Here is an 18,296-nt window from a genome sequence, read left to right as displayed (position 1 = left end):
CCGTGATTTATGGTTAATTGTATGATTTTAGAATTTATATTCTTATTTGTGTTAGTTATTCGGTTTATCATTAAAATTTCTGCTTTCTTGGAGACAAGTGAATATTTAAACTCAAATTTGCGATCCAATTTACGTGAATCTCTACTCAATTAGTCTTACGACGTCATGTTTTATAGTAATAAGGATTACGAAGTTTTAAATCTATTGATCAAGGCATGTAATAATTGTGATGCATTCAAGACTGTTTCACTTTTGATGTTTACCATTAAGTTAGAATGTAAGCGTTTGCCTAACAAGGATATTTATTTTAATGTTAATTTCTTTTTATTGCTATACAAATATTAATATAAATTAACGCTAAGAATCCGTAATTTATTCCAACTTAAAGCCCACACGCACAAAGTAGGGCAATGTGTTCAGTGGCGCGGGATACTCCATGAGCCAGACGGGACCCTTGTATACCGTTGCGGTGTTACCATCAGTCCACTCGCCCTCGGGCAGGTAAATGTCTCGATTGGTGGCGTTTTCCAAAATGACCGGTGCCGCAATAATGTCATCGCCCAGCAAGAATTCTGCAGGAGTTTGAAAGGATAAATATAAAGTATAATAGTGGAAATAGAAGAGTCAACTTACCATCGTAGATGCCCTGAGCAACTATGTCATCGGGCGCAATCCACCAGAGGGGAGCGTTGACAGGTTCACCCGTTTCCGTGGCGCGCTTGAACATCTTCATGATGTAGGGCGTGTAATCCGAATGCATCTTAGTGAAGGTCTTGCTAATCTCAATAGTTTCTTCATCAAAATTCCAGGGCACGAAGGAGAACTGCAGACTGGGCATGAACACATTGGCCTGCAGCCAACGTAGGAAGAGCTCCTTCGTGGGCGGCTTCTCGTTGTAGCCATTACCGCCAATCATGTCGGGTAGCACAAAGGGATAACCATTCATATTCATCTGCAGCAGCGATGTAATCAGTGTCACTAAGCCATTGTTCCAGCCCCATTCGGAATCTTTATCGACAATGCGCACAAATATGGGCAAGTCCTGTGTGCTTTGGCCAGAGCGCACCTCAACCATATCGCCGAAGGCGGCCACTGTGCGCACGTAGTCGGTGGTAATCTGCAGCGGGGTCTGGTTTCCGTCACCCTGAAGCACCGGATCCGTGGGTACCCAACTGGTCTCGCCTGCGTCAAATTTGAAGCTATCAATGCCATCCTCGGTCTGCAGGCGTTTTAGGCGAGTGCTGAACCACTCCTGCACCGCCGTCTTGGTGAAGTCCAGATAGGCGGCATCCTTTGGCTGACTGTTCCACCACTGTGTATCGGCACTGCCTGCGTGATCGACTACCAGATAGCCCTGCTGTTTGGCCGTCTCGTAGATGGCTGTGCAGTTGTTGTTAATGAAGGGGTGTATCCATAAGGTTACCCTAAAGCCCAATGCCTTAAGATCATCTGTCAGCTTCTTGGCATCCGGAAACTTGTTTTTGCGGAAGGTGAGAGCCCCGTAGCAATCTTCCCAGTCGTCGTCAATCTCTAGTTGACTGTTCTCAAAGCCATTGTCAAGGATTTGCTGTGCAAAGTCGCGCACCACCTCGTCTGTGACCTCCGCCTTGTATAGCGCCCAGGTGGACCACACCGGATGCTGAACCATGCGCTCATCAGGATAGCCTGTTGGCTTGCCCAGCAGCGTGCTCACCGCGTACATATGGGCCGCCTTCGCATCTTTGGCAAAGCCAAGCTGATAGCTAAACTTGGACGAGGACAATCGTGTGTCGTAGGGCAAGGCACTAAATGCGCTGATGCAGAGCTGATCCTCCAGGCCGGCCGCATTCTGATCAATAAACAGAGGAGTTGTATTATCCACGAAAAGGAAGAAGCCCTCGCTGTTCAGCCAGTATCGTTCCGCCACACCCATATTGCCCAACTCCTTAGGCACATACGAGAAGTTGCTGTATTGCTGGCGCTCCACGGGCCAATAGTGTTGCTTCTGTTCCGAGCCGCCAAACCAATGAACGCGTCCCTTATTTAGCCTCACGCAATCCCTCGGCTGTGTGCCTTTCACCACCTGATCGCGAGCCACGCGGACATGGGTCACGCTGCTGCTGGATTGCACCAGGGTAAATTCGATGGTGGTGGTGCCGTCGCTCAGCTTGAAGCCACCAGTGGACGTGGCCTCCAGATCGCTGCTGGTCACAAAGTTATCCAAGGTCACGGTCTGCAGCGTGTTGGTGCCCTTCATCAGCTCATAATGCAGCTTATCGCCGCGTCGCAGTCTCAAATAGATGTCGCTATTTTCGAACCTGAAGCGCTGCTCGATGGTCTTGCAGGCATGGCCCGCCGTCCATAAACAGCATGTTGCCAATACTAGAACTGCACTTGCGTAGCCGAACCGCATTTTCGAAAAACTATTGCCAGAGCTAACCAAGTGCTGCGCTTATATAGCCAACGATCAGGCTAACTAGCGTGTTATGTATACAAATAAAGCTCTTGAGGCCTGCCCACAATTTGCACTGCTAAAGATGCACTCCAGGCAGCTGCTGATAAGCGACTATCAGCTCGAGCTCTCATAGAACCCAATGTATAATGCTTTATTGTATAGTATATATACAGAATATATTTCGAGTGTTATAATGCCACTGAGAGGCGGTCAAATGATACTTAATGACACTTGTGAAATGCTCGTAATTCGAATTGTTCAATTATTTCAGTTCTCTATGAAATTGAAGTTCTATACAATATATACATCAATCAGTGTGGTTAAGTGCTTCAGCATTATCTGTTGCACGGAAGAACCTACATATCTTATCACTGTATGACTAATATGCTTATATATACAATCTATATCTTACCGATAAAGGACATTCCACTATACATTCAATAAGTACAGATAAGCATGCCCCTGTTACGCGTAAACGGGGGTTTAATACCCTTTTTGGTTGTCTGTGTGCGACCTTGTGTTAAGGTCATCTGATATCAGGTTGCTAAGGAGGTCCACACTGCTCAGCCATTAGATGATTCCAAAAATATTTAATAGCTGATCTTCAGCCCCCTGCCTGAATTCTTTATGAACCATATAAAAACATTTCTTTCTTAAAATTTATCTAATTGGAATATATTTCATTGATTTTGTGTTAAGCTTAAAACTAGAATAATACATTTTCGAAAATCAATTTCAAGAAAACTAAATAATTTAAGTGCGTATAATAAATAAATCGCAGGAGTTGAATGTTAAAATGCTGCTCTAGATTTGTCACACTCGTTCACACAGTGAGAAGAGTATCTTTGCCTCGGGCTGCATGCCTTGAAACCGTAGAAAGAATCCTTCTGAAAATTCCGAAGCAAGAACATGATGCCAGATTGCTAATTTCAACAGGCTAGTTTTTATTGGACTGTGAACGAGCATTGTGCAGTCGGCTACATTCGACTGCATCGAACTGTATGTGAGTTGTAACTAGATGTAAATGCACTTAGGACTAATGAATTAAGATAACAGGACTTGGGCTACTTGGGCACTAGCTGGGCGCGCTCTTCCTCATTCTCATTTTTTCCATCTTCAAGCGACTCACTGGGCAGCTGCTTCGGCTGCAGTTCATCATGATATTCGAGCACAACACTTTGATGATGACGGCGTGCACTGAAGAGCTCCTCCTCCTCCTCCTCCTCGTCCTCGTCGCTATCGTCGGCGATCAGAGCGACGCGCGTGTAGATCTCCGACTTGGCCTCTCCCCGTTGGTAGAGCACTCCCCCAGCCACACCCACGCCCACCAATGATATAATAACAGCGATCACAAGCAACGCAGTGGTCCAGCTCATGTACTGCACCTTGCCATCGGTTGCCAGTTGCCCGCTAGTCGGATTGGAGATATCCACCACGGTGCTGCGCACAACGTAGGCGTAGCAATAGGTTTCATTGGTCTGAGGCAGTTTGCGCAGCTGGCTGCCCGGATTGCAGGTGCTGCACTGAGAGACGCTGGGGCCGTAGCAGCGCAGGCAGCTCTTGTCGCAGATGGAACAGATGCGACTGTGACGCGCCGTCAACAGCACGGTGCTGCTGCTGGACTCGCTGTCACGACGTCGACGTTCTGCCGCCTGCATCGGATCGTCCAGATCGCTGAAACTATGGCCAGTGCTGTGCGATTCGTTATCGGGATCTGGTGCAGCAGTAGCAGATGTGGCATCCAGTTCGTTCAGCATTACGTCCATATCTAGCTCATCTGCATTAGTCTGGGGGTAGGTGTGCTGAGGGCACTCGTCATAACAGAGGTCCTGATAGAAGTAACTGGGCTCCTGGCAGTCTGTGAAGAGCAGTTAATGAAGAGAATTAGTTCACAAGTGAACACATGACAAAAGAACTAGTAAGAAGGTGGTTACAACTAACCAATGTTGGTAAACCATTTACCTCCGAAACAGTGTTGATAAATGGTGCAAAGAAATTGGAAAATAGTAATGTTTAGTTAGTAGAGCAGTAGAAGAGTTGAAATCAAAACGTAAAAGAGTCTTGTGTACAAAACATAAGCAGCAAAAGAATTACATTTGGAATTATTTACTTTTATAATTGTTTATTTATTCACTTTTTTTATTTTTTTCTTTTTTGCATTAGTTGAGTCTCAGCTGAAACTTTTCCATTAACAACAAATGTTTAAAAGCAAGCGCAGTAGTCCAAAAAACATGCTCAAAATAAAAGTGGAAAGTCAGTTGTACATAGGTGGGATGTGCGTGTGTGCCGTACCGAAACCAGTGTTGGAAAGTAAACAAGCCATAACGATGAACAATGTGAGAATGCATTAAACAACTAGGTTAAATTATAGAATTTACGAGATTAACGAGTAGGAATACCAAATTACAGTGTTAATAATCACACAGCAGCACAGTACGCCAAGTACATGGGTTAAAAATATCAACAAATTACACAACACTAAAGAGTATTTAGAAAGCTTCTAACACTCAATGATTTTTTTTTAATTTTTTAAATTTTTTTTGTTTTGTATTTTTGCCAAACTCACCTTGCTTTTGAGCTATACAAGAAGGGGACGAAGTGTTCAATTTTGTAACTTTCTAAAATGTTTTTGGACCACATTTTTTTGTTCTTGCTGCGCAGTGAGTAAAACTTTGTTGTTGCAAAAAAAGTTTCACAATTTCGCTTTGCGTATATGAAATATTTGATTACGTTTTCAATGCATTTATTTATTACTCAGATAGTTATATTGGTATATATCTATATATATATATATACGATATATATATATACACAAAACATACATAAAAAGTGTTGATTCGAAATAGCGGCCATCAAATCTCATTTACAATAATATTTCAGTTTTCCTTATATTCATTAATTCTGCTTATTTCGTTTTATTTTTTACATTTAAAAATTGTAGTTTTCGCACAACTTTAGTATTTTGCTCCGAAAATGCAGCTGTTATTTAAATTTAGTTTTTAGTTTTAAATTTGTGTTTTAAATTTAATGTTTAATAGCTACCCCAGGCCCTAGTACCAATTTTTTTTTAATTTAGATCTATTTTGCTCATTCTCTTCATTTGTATATTATTTTTTTAGTATGCGCTTAAATATTAATTTGGCTTTTATTTTTAGGCTTCCTTTTGTCCTGGAAAATATTTAAGCATAAGTACCGCAGCCAGCACTGAGTTATGTTAATTAAATAAAATTCATAAGTGGAGAACGAATTTGGAAAATTTTATGAACAAGATTTTTGGAAAATTATGGTAAGTTTTCAGTTTTATTTATATATATATATATATATATATATTTAATAATTGTTAGTCTTATGCTTTAGTTATATATTTGCTTTTATTTCTGCTGCTAGTTATGGTATATGCTTGAAGATTTTCAGTTTGTTGCAATTAGACATATATAAAACGGCTAAGTTATTGTTTATAATTATTGTTGATTCCGTATATCATTTTTGTTTTCATGAGTTTGCTAAGTACAACAACAACTAAATTAATCGGAAGAATTTAAACAAAAGCTAATGTTTATATAGTATATTTATTATACAATTTATTTATTGTGCATTTACGATATGATTATTCATTTCAACAGCAGGCAACAAATATCTATAGACTGAAAACACAAACAAATTTTATCAAATGATATGCGATATATGTGTATATATTGGAGTAATTCAACTGAAGGAAAGTTGTTTGTGCGTTGTATTTGTTGTTGCTTATTGCATGAGATAGATAGATAGAGAGAGACAGAGAGAGAGAGAATTGGAAATAATTATTGCACTCGCGTTTCGTTTTGATTTAGTTTCGATATTTTTTTGTTATATATTTTCCATTAGAGACGAGCACGAAAGCAAAACGTGTTTTGTCGTGTCACGATAACACTCGTCAACATAAAGATGAACAACAAATATCATAACAGAGATATGTGTGTGAGTGTTGTAAAACGATTCGATTTGCTCTGATATGGAAATCAATTAAATTTTAGTTTTACATCTGACTTTCATTTATTTCATATTGCAGCGCACAAAATTACTGACTAGAAGTTTCTTGCTTATTACTTCTGGCATTTCTTCAACTTGTTTCATGCGCTTCTTATTTGTTTTATATATCTTTAATTAGTTCCTATGTTCACTAGAAAATTAGCTAATTTTTGTTTTGCTTTTTCCATTCTTTATTTTATTTTTCTTTTCCTTTTCGTATTGCAACTTTGTTAAAAACTGCAGGAACTTTTTCTATATATATATATATATTAATTGTCAAGTTTATGTTTATATATTTTTTTATATTAATTTTAATTATTTATTCTTGGTTTCTTGCCTACTTTAATACAATACGTATTCGTACCCTACACCCTAGAATTTCGTTTATTTTACTTTTTATTTTTAATCGATATTTCTTATTGGTTTTGTTTTAAGTTACAGTTTTAATACAAAAATTTGTTTACTCTGCTTTGGCGCCTTAACACTAAAGTTTTATGCAATTTACTTTTTTGTTTTAAAGGAATTTCAAAATTTTGCTCGTTAAGATTTACGTTTAAGATTTAGAAACAGTCTTTTACTATGAACTATAAACTGTTGAACATTTATTGTTTTGTTTTCTTTTGTTTTGTCTCGTTTTGCACGGCACTCGGAAATAATTAGCAAAATCAAAATCATTGTAGAAGAAGATTGTGGCAGTCAGTGCTGCTCAAACTGTGGCTATTTGGCTGGCCTGGCAATATCTGAAATGCATATATACGTAAAGACACACATGTACAGTGCACACGCACAACAAAGGGTTTGAGAGCCACTGTCTCAGGAAGTCTGCTCAGTCGGCATGAGCATTTGAAACTGTCGCGCCAGACCAACGCATTCAAAACTGTCGTGGCCAAGGCGCAATGCATGCAAAACTATGCGTAACATGACTTTGGCACAGGGTACTTAAAAACCCTCACTTTAAATGCACAAAACAACAAAAAATTATATAAAAATATTTATACAAAATAAAAAATATGAAAAAATAAAACGAAAACAATGAACAAATTTAACTAAACGCTTATAAAAATAATTAAAAATTAGGCTTTAACTACAAATTGTGTTTGTGCGCGTCGAAATTGAAGGAACAACCTTTTCATTTGTTGTGGTTGTTGTTGCTGTTATTGTTGGTGTTGTTTTGCCACGCCTACATTTATGTGAATAGGTGTACGTATAACTAGGCCTTACAGCTAAATTTAACTACAAAAAGTTTAAGTATATTTATTTTTTGGACTTGCAGTGTTTTTTGTTATCGTTTTTATATTTGTTTTCTACGCTTATTTATCATGTTTGTTTTCGTTGCTTACTTTACTATTGTTCAATTGATTTTCGTCAGCTTAGACAATGCTTAAGTCAAGCACACAAAATGCTTCTGTTTATGTTTGTTTTTTTTTTTTTTGTGAACAAAACTTTGAACTTGGAATTGAAGTTCACATTTGTTTTTACAGTTGTTGTTGTTGGGTATGTAAATAGTTTTTTCTTTAGTTGTTGTTGAATTATCTAATGTTTTTGTTGCTGTTGCCATTGTTGTTGTTGTCGTTGTTGTTGGCAATGGCTTGTTTAAAGTTTAGATAGAAGACTTGTGTTATGAGTAGAAAGATGAAAGACAAACCTAAACATTTCTGGTCGCTCCACTTGAGGCATGCAGCTGCATTGCTGCGATCCTGTGACATGCCCACTTCGCCCACCTGCAAGAACAAGAAGCAAAGCAAACAGAAATTGATTAATATTCGATTAAGGCAAAGATTTGTAAATCATGTGCAACGTGGCGTATGCGCAATAAAATACCAAATTCTTTGACAGTCTGTGTCTGATTGTTGGAAGATCAAAGACAGTTGTGGAATAGCATCGTAACATTAGAGCAACTAAATTTTATAATTTTTCGAAAATTATATTTTTTTTTTTTTCAGAAAATATGTTTATTTATCAAAAGAATCTCTTTAGCTCTCGAGAGATTCTTCTTAATGACAAAATATATTATTTCTAAGTTATAATAATAAATGAATATTATTATGCAATTAGTATTTATCTAACACTTTAAAGGGCTCTATACAGTATTCAATGTATATTCTCTGTTAAGCTTTAAAGACTTTGGCAGTTAAATGTTTTAGTTAAAAGCTATTTTTTATGCCCTGTGTCTGATTGGGTGGATGGCCAGTGGTGGGCCTGTCTGCTTTTCGCTGTGGTTCATTGCATGTTGCCGCCATGTCTGGCATTTCAGTTCCAAGTACTTAAGTATGTATGGAAAATGAACCCAGAGTGTGTGTGTGTGTGAGTGTGTGTGTGTGAGTGTGTGTGTGCTTATTTATTGCTGCCCTAACCAAAAAATGCTTGTCTAAATACGGCTATCTCCGTCTGCCCTTAACTCTCCCTCTCTGTCCCTGACTCTGTCTGTTTCTTTGCGTCTAACAGAACTTTCACATGCGATGAGGTCGCGTGTTGCTAACAGCAAAAAAAAAAAATGTTAGTTATGCAAAAAGTTTGCTAGCAGCACCATAAAAAGTCAAAGGTCAGTGCACTTTTAGTTTATTACAGCATACCCATACACACACACTACACCACTACACACACGGCCTGCCAAAAGTATGGAAAGAAAAAAATAAATATATTTCTGCAGCTTTTAAGCAACAAAAGCTGCTAGAAGGTTAAAGAACTGTCCGTTTCAGGCAGAACAACGCTTTGTGTGCCTATGCCAAGTGCACTTCAACGGCGCGCTACGACGTAGCGACAGTTGCAGCTGCACTGCCTCTCAAACTGTGCATGCAAAACGAATTCGAGTGCATTTAATGCTGCTGCTCCAGTGCGGCCAACAATGGCAGGAAAAGGCAAAAATCGCGTAGCCGCCCGTTGGTACGAGCAAGATCTTGGCACTTTGCCCATTGGCTAGGCCAAGATGCAGGCAGCGGGTCTGTGTGTATGTATGTGTGTGTGTAGTGTGCCGCGTGCCAAAAAAATTGAATTCAGCTTGCCAGCGAAGGAAGCAGAAACTAAAATCGAGCATTTTCGTATGCTAAATAGTGGAAAATTTATGAGCAGCTTGTGCATTAAAGCTGCGCAAATTGTTAGTGCAGAAGAAAGACTCAAAGGAAAATTTGAAAAGGAAGCGGCAAAAGGAAAAGCCAAAAATCATGCCAAACAGTAACTCAAAATGTTAATCTACCTACACGGAGCGAACAGCTTGCAAAGCGTTGCCAAAAAGTGAAGCCTTAGAGCCTCTAAGGCCTAGCAGCCTGACTAGTTAAAGGCCCTATATATAGATCATATATATACCAGACACATATATATATATATATGATATATCGTTTGCATCGTCTGTTATTGCATAACTCAAGCCAGCCACATGCAAGCAGCCGAAATTGTGCCGCTATCTTGACGTCGGCCACGGACACTCCGCATGTCTTCTTCCTCAGCTTCAGCTTCGGCTTCGGCTGCGGCTGCGGCTTCGATCTCAGGCAAGCCACTTGCTAAGCACTGCAAATCCAAGAAAAAACCAAAAGAAAAGAAAAAGCAAAAGCAAACCACAAAAATATCTCACATTAAGCGTTGTTTCATTTAATATTAAATGATTTTACTTGTGTTTAAAAAGAGCTCGTGTTAGAAAGCGTACGAAGCATGTTCTTTTCAGCTAAGCTTCTCACTGCGCTTCTTGCTGTGACTTATCTTGCATTTCATTTGCAGACGTCTCTAGAGTTTTCACTTGTTTACATAGCAAATTGTGTTTAACTTCGACTAAAGGTCGCCGAATATCCGAATCGCAGACAATTTGAAGTCTTCCAAATCTAAAGAAGAATAACTTCCAGCTCTTGAGTTCATATTGAGCTCCTCATTGAGCTACTCTTTAATCGCCTTCCTATGTTTTTGTCGAATTCCATTTCGCTCTCGGTGCTCCGTTCACTATGTTCTCTCTACAGCCCTGTCTCTTACTCTTGCTCTCTTGCTGGTGCTACTTATTAAGTCTCTTAGTTTTTTTTACCACCCTGGACTTGAAGAGTTTAATACTTTGCAAGCTGGCTGCTAAAGCAAAAATGTGACACCGACTCTGAGTGAAGTGTAAGTACGAGTTTAATGGGGCTTTGCTTGTACTTGGGTCAGATTATTGCTTGTGTTATTTAAATGGAATTGTGCTCACCTGTTGCATATTGCGCCATTGTCCGCTGGCATCGTGCTCGATGTCATTGTGCGCCATATCGTTGCCATACAAATGGAATTGGCTCTGCTGGCTCTGGTGGGGCTGGTCGTCCGGCTGGGCGGGCACCTCGGTGCCATAGAATATCAAGTCCCATTGTGTGATTTGCGCTGTAAGGCAACAAAATGTTATTAGAAAAGACTGCGAATTCAAAATCAACATGAAAATGAAAATGAAAACCGAAAAGCCAAACAAACGAAAAATCTGACCATATGATTTATGCAATGGAGAACGGGCGTGGACAGGGCCAATAAATCTGTCAAAGTATAAAACAAATGATGTGACTAAAGCTTTTCGAGCTGAGGCCAAATGATAAATGTGCTGCATATATTTTTGGCTGCTGACAGCCAACAATAATAGCAGCACTTGCACTTTGCACTTTGCACTTTTCAGTTAACATGCTTACAGCTTGCAGTTTGCACTTTCCAGTTTACAGTTTGATTGATGAAAGGCGGTCAGTGCCTGTCAAGCTGTGCACTAAGAAAATCATAACGAAACCGAAGAGCTATTCTAGTCAGCCACTTACACCACTTCTACTTAAACTTCAGATGCAATTATAAATAATAATAATGGCCAATAAATCCTTTGGCATCTATTCAGATCTATAGATCTAATGAATGTCAATTGCGATAGCTAAAGAGCCAGAGTTGAAAAAGGTAACATAAGATTTCTCTCTCCCTCCCTCTCTGTCTCTCTTTCATGTATACATCAAGTGCATCGTTAGTTCAGATTGGGCCAAGTATTGTGTAAACAAATAAAGAAGAAACGAAACTAAGCAAAATCAGCTTCTGATTAAGCTGATTAAGTGCATTTATCTGTCTACCATTTGCTGAGCTGCTCTTGCGATAGCTGCTCGGCGCTAGCTGCAAGGTGGCCTCCTCTGAGTCATCGTCATCGTCCGCCTCCGAATCAACATTGGCATTCACATTATCATCGTTGTCAGTCTGGGGCGCTAGCACACCGGCGGCGGCCATCAGCAGTTGCTGTTTTTTGAGTATGCGCTGATCGGGCAAAAAACTGCTGCCGCCCGCTGGCAGCATCGGCTGTGATGGAGGCGGCGGTGCGGATGGCGACTTCTTTGTATTGCCCGGTTTGCTGCTGCTGCTGCTGCTGCTGCTGCCAGCATTGCCCATTGTGGGCCGGAACAGGTCCACTTCAAATTGTTTGCCCTGTTTGCGCGGCGTCTGCTGCTGCTGTTGTTGTTGCGTGCCAGGCCTGGCTTTGGGCTGGTTGCTGGTTACGTAAGGCTCCAGCTCGGGAAATATAGCCTGAATCTTTTCATAGTGCTCGAATAGTTTTGGTATGCGCGAGTCCTGGCTGTTGTCCTTCACCTGTTTGGCTGCCTTGCCAGGTAGGCGTGGTCCAGTCGAGCCGTTGCCGCGATTGCTGCTGTTATTGTTGCTGTTGTTGTTCGAGTTGCTGTTGATAATTTCGCCTATGACTTTGCGCGTTTTTTCATCGTAAAGCTTTTCGCTGGAGCTAGCTTTGGGGCGTTGCGTTTGCAGACCATTTGCCTGGCCCTTTGACTTGCCTCCACCTCCGCCTCCGCCGCCTCCGCTGTGCTGCTGTGATATGCGATAATATTTGTTCTTGTTGCTACCAGTTCCAGTGCTGCTGCTGTTGCTGTTGCTATTGCTGCTCTGTATATTTTGTTCCTTTTTGTTGTTGGCCTTGCCATTGCCTGCCTTATTATTCTTACCGGCCTTGTTGTTGCCTTTGTTGTTGCCCTTATTGTTGTTGTTGTTGTTGCTGTTGGTTTTGCCCAGCAGGACGCCATATGTGGCAGAGATTTGCTGATAGCCTTGCTTGGGTGGCGGCACCGGCGGCAGCAACAGCAACGGATTGTTGGTCACTAAATTGGATTTATTGGATGGTATTTTGCCCAACGGCAGCTTGGCGCCACCTGCCGGCGTCAGGGCGAAATTGTTTGGCGATATGAGAGGATATTGCGGCGAATAGACCTGGTGCAGGTTGCTGCTGGTGCTGCCCTGTCCGCCACTCGAATTGGGCGTGGTTGCCTGTTCGTCGCCGCTGCCGACACGCGGTACCGAAATCGGATCCCTCGGATCGATGGTCAGCGTGGTTCCATAGAAGATCAGCGACCACTCGCGCAACAGGGCGTGGCCTGTTTAGCGATTGGTATTTTGTGGTATGTGGCATGGATGTTTTATTAGCAGTGGATGAGTTAATGAGCGTTAAGTCGTGTGTGGTTCCACAGAAAGCGCAGCATGTAAAATTGGTTCGTTTTTGTTGGAGATTACCAGTGAACAACTCTTCATATATCTAAATGTATATATAGTCGCGGAAACTTACCCATATAGCGTCCCTCGTTATGTATCTCCAGCTGCCAGTTGCCATGCGGCGACTCGCCCCACGTGTGCACCGACATGAAGGGCCATTGGTTGAACCCAGAACGCGAATTATCGTGAATGCTGTAGGGGAATGCGTGATAGAGTCGTTATTTAATAAGAGTCGTAGCTGCATCAAGAACCTTTCTTTTCGTGACCCCCGCTTAAGTCTCACTAGAACCAGTCAATAGATCCTAACCATGTTTACTAGCCATTTATGTGGGCTCCACCCAAGCTTTGATCCCACCTAATTCCCTTCGACTTACCGCGATGTCAGCAGCGTAACCCTCGTATTTGCTGGGGACTTCAGGTATAGCTGAATGTCGCCTCGTCGCTGCGAGGTTAAGGTGATCTTGGCCTGGACATGCTCCAGGTAGTTGACCGAGAGGCAGTGGTTGACGGACAGTTGCAGTGTGATGTGCTTGCGGGGCGGAATGGCTCTGCACAAGTGAAGCGCATTAAATTTGAGAAAATATGTGCTTTAGTCCAACAACTTACTTGTCCACGTGTGGAGCATTGATCTCGCAGCGCTGTTGCTCGGGCACCGTTTTCCAGCTGCGTGCGACGCGTACCATATCGGACGCATCCATGAGACCATAGCCAAAGGAGTGGCTCACACGTCGGCCAACACCGTTGATCGTCCAACTGGAATCCTTGAGATTCGCTGGCTTTGCGGTGCGCACCACAATGTGCTGCAGGTCGCGCCAGGTCAGATTCTGATTCGACTGCAGCACGAGGGCTGCAATGCCCGCGGCGAGCGGTGCCGAGGCCGAGGTGCCCGTATGCGATGCGGTGCATGAATGATGCAAATCTGTGGTGACCACCTGCTTCTCGCTCTGCCCGCCGCTGCTGTAGGTGGTGGCCAGCGTGGAGCTGCATTTCTCCGAATACCATGGCACGTTGCCCTCCTCGGTGGCGCTCGATATGGACAGCGTCCATATGGAGTTCGTATAGCCATCGCAATTGCAATTGTCCATCTCCCTGCCTCCATTGCCAGATGCCCAAATAAAGATGCTGCCCTTGCCGCCACGCCCCTTCGTTGTGCCCTCAATGAAGGCGCGTGAGGCCAGCTCGCCGGGTCCGTCCACAGTCTTGCCATCGTCGTCGGGCCCCCACGAGGCGCTATAGATGTCTATGTGCTGAGGATTGAGGGAGAGCGAGCGCGCCTCCACAGCATCAGTCACATCACCATCCAGCATCCGCACACCGCCCACACTTGCCCCATAGGCAATGCCCACCGCACAGAAGGAGTTGTTTGCTGTGGCAGCCACCTCGCCGGCACAGCGAGTACCATGGCGATTCGAGTCGGTCATGTCGTAGTGCGGCATGGGATCATCATCGTGGCTATTCACATCGTACGAGGCCTTGGGGTCCTATCGAAGGGAATACACATATTAGAGAAAATCTGGCCATGTCTAGATGCTTGCTAGTCTCTATTACGTAGTTTTGCTCAATGTCCGGATGATCGGACTCGAGTCCATCGTCTAATATGGTCACCACGACGCCTTTGCCAGTTATGCCCTCCCTCCAAGCGGGTATCACATTCATGTCCAGGCCACTGCCGCGATTCTATGGAACATATAGCTTAGTATGAGCTCTAAGCTCCGATTTCATCCACTTACCAGATACCACATCTGTGGCCACTTCGGATCATCGAAGGAGACTGCATCCACCAGCGACATGGCCCGGGATGAGGTACGCGACGGTCGCATTCGTATAAAATCGCGCTTTGAACGCGACTTGGCCCGCTGCTGTTTGGCCCAATGGACGCGCTCGTCCAAGTCGAGGCGGGTCTGATGATGTGCGGCGGGCGTCAGCGAACGCTTCGACACCTTGTGATGCGCGAAATGATAATGATCCTCAAAGATCTGTTAGGAAAAGTATAAATCGTAAGTGTTTTATAAGCATTACAAGTGAAAGGCTTAGACAATCGATAACATCAATATCGATTGTTTCAATACAAAAAATACATTCAACTTCAGCTAAAAACAAGCAAAGTTTTCTAATTGTCAGTTACCGAACACAATTCTGCTCAGCTTAAGAGATATCGGAATCGATCTGAATAGATCTCTAAGGAGTCTAGATTCAAACTGTTAGGCACGCATCATCAGTTTCTCTGTGTCGGGGCTCATTTTACAAGCAGTTGCCTTTGCAAAAAGTCTCAGTTAGTAAAACTTTTAGATTTGATATATTGTTTCTTACCGTTTTTATATTTAAAAAATATTCACAAACTATTTTTAACCCCATTGGACTGGAGAATGGCGCCGCGAATGGATAAAATTCGCGAGATTGCTGAAAAGCTATTCACGCCCTCGGAAATAAGTCGTTTCAATGCCTTTCGAATTGAGTTCTCTAAGAAATACTTATCCCCGAGTGCGTATAGCCTAAAATGGGAATTTAAGCGTCCCACATGGTCAGTGAAGCTGCCCAAGTGGGCCCAATTGCGTTACTTTACATCGGAGCGTGAGTCAAACCTCGTTTGCTGGGAATTTCATTTACTGGGGGCTGCTTCAATTCACAGATTCTAGCGAGGAGTGCTGTCATGAGCAGCCGCCGTGTGATTACGATTGGGACTTGTACCATCCGCGGGGTCCGCCATATGAGCCGCGCGACACTCACTATTGGTATCCGGATCCGGAGTATATCAGGAAAATCGAGAACCGAGTCTGTTATCCCGTAGGTACTGAGTGGAAGAGACGCCCAGATCCGAAGGCTAAGCTACCGCCGCCCATGAATCGGACATTCCGTTCCAAGTTCATCAACTTTGGACCTGCACATCCGGCGGCCCATGGCGTGCTCCGCATGATCCTGGAGCTGGACAATGAAACGGTGTTGTCCGCTGACCCACACATTGGCTTGCTGCACCGTGGCACAGAGAAGCTGATCGAGCACAAGACCTACACACAGGCCTTGCCCTATTTCGCTCGCCTCGACTATGTGTCCTGCATGGCCTGCGAGCAGGCGTATTCCCTGGCCGTGGAGAAGCTGCTGAACATTGAGGTCCCGCCCAGGGCCAAGTATATACGCACGATGTGCGCTGAGCTGATGCGTCTCACCAATCACACCATGGCCGTGGCCTCATCTGTGCTGGATTGCGGCGCCATCACGCCCCTCTTCTGGCTCTTCGAGGAACGCGAGAAGCTCTACGAGTTCTCGGAGCGTCTGTCGGGTGCTCGTCTGCATGCGGCGTATATTCGACCCGGTGGCGTGGCCATGGATATGCCCATTGGGTTCAGCCAGGATCTGTATCACTTTCTCGAAAGCTTCACCCATCGTCTCGATGAGGTGGAGGATGTTGTCACCGATAATCGCATTTGGCGCATGCGTAACATTGGCATCGGACGCATCTCAGCGCACGACGCACTGAACTATGGCTGCACGGGACCCGTGCTGCGTGCCACAGGCGTCAAGTGGGATCTACGCAAGCAGCAGCCCTACGATGCCTATGCCGCAATGAAGTTCGATGTGCCCATCGGGTCGCAGGGCGACTGCTACGATCGCTACCTCGTGCGCATGCGTGAGATGCGCGAGTCGTGCAGCATCATAATACAGTGCCTGGAGCAGATGCCGCCGGGCAACATTAAGGTTGATGATCGCAAGGTGGCGCCACCCCAGCGCCGAAAGATGAAGACGGGCATGGAGGATCTGATACATCATTTCAAGTTCTTTTCGCAGGGCTACAACGTTCCGCCCGGAGCAACGTACACGGCCATTGAGTCGCCCAAGGGCGAGTTTGGCGTCTATCTCGTCTCCGACGGCAGCTCTCGGCCCTATCGCTGCAAGATTCGCGCCGCGTCCTATACGCATCTGGCGCTGCTCAGCAAACTATCGCCATCGTATCTGTTGGCCGATATTGTGGCCATCATTGGCTCACTGGACATTGTCTTTGGTGAGATCGATCGTTAAATGTGCTTTGCTGTTCGATAAAGCGTAAAATAAAGTTCTTCGAACTAAAAGCGTGATCTTGTCAATCCTGCTTGCCTCTTGCCCTTGCCAGGGCTTACACTTTACAGAGATACTCTAAGCAACTACTGCATATGCTTGTCAAACTTAGCCAAGTGACTTTCAAACTGCTCTCAAGTTTACGCAGCACTGTGAACGTCCAGCTCAAATTATTTGATTGCAAAAATCTCAGCTTTTGATTGTTAAACTTTGTCCAACGTTCAGCTCCGACTTTAATTCTTAAACTCTCTCGAGCATGTGAACCTTTGCGTTTGACTGTCAAACTTTGTGAGCATGCGAGTGTCAAAGGAGATGCGTGTTGTTAAATTTGATGCGTGCTAGTGTCGCCGCCCCAAACTCTAGCTGACATTTAATTACACACACTTTAACAACAACAATAACATCAAGTGTGGCGGCGTCAATGCAAACAGCATAAACTAAAAATATAAACAACGATAAGACCTACAGCCAAATCCCATAATTACGGACTGTAATGGGAAAGTCGTTTACAAAATGTTTGGCCACAGTTTTATACAACTGTTCATACACACACACACACACACACATACACCCACACACAACACATTGTAATTGCATATTTTGTATTAAGTTAGTAAAACTCTGATTTATTCAGGCACGTCTCTGGGTCTCTGTGTCTCTTAAAGAGCCAGATGGGCTGCCTTCGTGTCTGGAATTTGTTCATAATTGCATTTTATTATATGAAATTCTTCAGTAAATTACAATTAAAGTGCATGCCAACGATTTTTCAATTACATTCAGTTATGCCTCAGGAATGTCTTTCTGAATGGCAATTTCGCCAAATGGCATTTTGTGGTCGAAACTTTTGTTTGTTCACTGGGCAAACACACACAAAGCATGTAAAGATACTATAAAATTAAGTTAGGCCAGTGAAAATTAAATACATCCAAAGTGTTAATTAAGTGTTCAAGTTTAAATTGGGAAGCTGCTGAAACAATGGCCCAGTATTCTGTAACGAATTTGTGTGCAAGGCAATACTCTACTCTGACAAACATTTATAAAGAATACGGCTTCAAGGCAAGGCAACATATAGAAACTTTTACATTTTATGGGCTGCAGTGCTATTACAGTGACAAGCAGTTGGCAACGCTGCCAAGCGTTCACTGTAGAGGACTGTGTTGACAGCATTGTAAAGTAAATTGCATATGAGTATGTGTGTGTGTGTGTGTGTGTGTAACATACGCTCTTCAGTGTTGCCCAAAACAGCAACATGCATAAAGCATTAGAGGAAAACAAAGAGAGAGACAGAGAGAGAGAAAACGAGAGACAGACAGAGAGAGAGTGACTGTGATCACACACACAC

At 43.3% G+C, this 18,296-nt stretch overlaps 3 protein-coding genes across 4 annotated transcripts in view; 1 reads left to right on the top strand and 2 right to left on the bottom strand.

Moving 5' to 3' along the window:
* Positions 1-336: 336 nt before the first annotated feature.
* Positions 337-2,421, bottom strand: LOC111604872 (myogenesis-regulating glycosidase). The gene is made up of 2 exons (XM_023323107.2): positions 634-2,421; positions 337-572 (listed from the first exon to the last, which is right to left on the bottom strand). Exons 1-2 carry the CDS (start codon positions 2,390-2,392, stop codon positions 373-375), a joined length of 1,959 nt encoding a protein of 652 aa, XP_023178875.1. The 5' UTR covers positions 2,393-2,421; the 3' UTR covers positions 337-372.
* Positions 2,422-3,120: 699 nt separating this feature from the next.
* LOC111604800 (furin-like protease 1) overlaps positions 3,121-18,296 on the bottom strand; it is a 63,539-nt gene continuing 48,363 nt past the window's right edge. The window contains exons 2-10 of one of the 2 annotated variants that reach the window (XM_030222920.1): positions 14,635-14,880; positions 14,453-14,581; positions 13,511-14,385; positions 13,279-13,452; positions 12,978-13,096; positions 11,488-12,789; positions 10,608-10,774; positions 8,091-8,166; positions 3,121-4,292 (exon numbers count right to left, since the gene is read on the bottom strand). In XM_030222920.1, the coding sequence (XP_030078780.1) occupies positions 3,499-4,292; positions 8,091-8,166; positions 10,608-10,774; positions 11,488-12,789; positions 12,978-13,096; positions 13,279-13,452; positions 13,511-14,385; positions 14,453-14,581; positions 14,635-14,880 (3,882 nt within the window). In that variant the 3' untranslated portion in view covers positions 3,121-3,498. The remainder of the gene's footprint in view (positions 4,293-8,090; positions 8,167-10,607; positions 10,775-11,487; positions 12,790-12,977; positions 13,097-13,278; positions 13,453-13,510; positions 14,386-14,452; positions 14,582-14,634; positions 14,881-18,296) is intronic. The other variant, XM_030222919.1, reaches the window with a different exon arrangement.
* LOC111604801 (NADH-quinone oxidoreductase subunit D) lies at positions 15,195-16,949 on the top strand. Its single transcript, XM_023323021.2, has 2 exons — positions 15,195-15,475; positions 15,534-16,949. The coding sequence occupies exons 1-2, from the start codon at positions 15,271-15,273 to the stop codon at positions 16,916-16,918; spliced, it is 1,590 nt and encodes a 529-aa protein (XP_023178789.2). The 5' UTR covers positions 15,195-15,270; the 3' UTR covers positions 16,919-16,949.

Source organism: Drosophila hydei, unplaced genomic scaffold (assembly GCF_003285905.1).
Source record: "Drosophila hydei strain 15085-1641.00,03,60 unplaced genomic scaffold, DhydRS2 tig00000063-arrow-pilon, whole genome shotgun sequence".
NCBI lineage: Eukaryota > Metazoa > Arthropoda > Insecta > Diptera > Drosophilidae > Drosophila > Drosophila hydei.
The sequence above is the reverse complement of the archived record's forward strand: the minus strand, read 5'-3'. Positions and strand labels throughout refer to the sequence as shown.

Coding starts and splice junctions, on each gene's coding strand:
- LOC111604872 (XM_023323107.2), bottom strand. CDS start 2,392: ATGCGGTTCGGCTACGCAAGTGCAGTTCTAGTATTGGCAACATGCTGT. Junction 573..633: donor TGCTCAGGGCATCTACGATG/GTAAGTTGACTC, acceptor AAACTCCTGCAG/AATTCTTGCTGGGCGATGAC.
- LOC111604801 (XM_023323021.2), top strand. CDS start 15,271: ATGGCGCCGCGAATGGATAAAATTCGCGAGATTGCTGAAAAGCTATTC. Junction 15,476..15,533: donor GCGTTACTTTACATCGGAGC/GTGAGTCAAACC, acceptor TTCAATTCACAG/ATTCTAGCGAGGAGTGCTGT.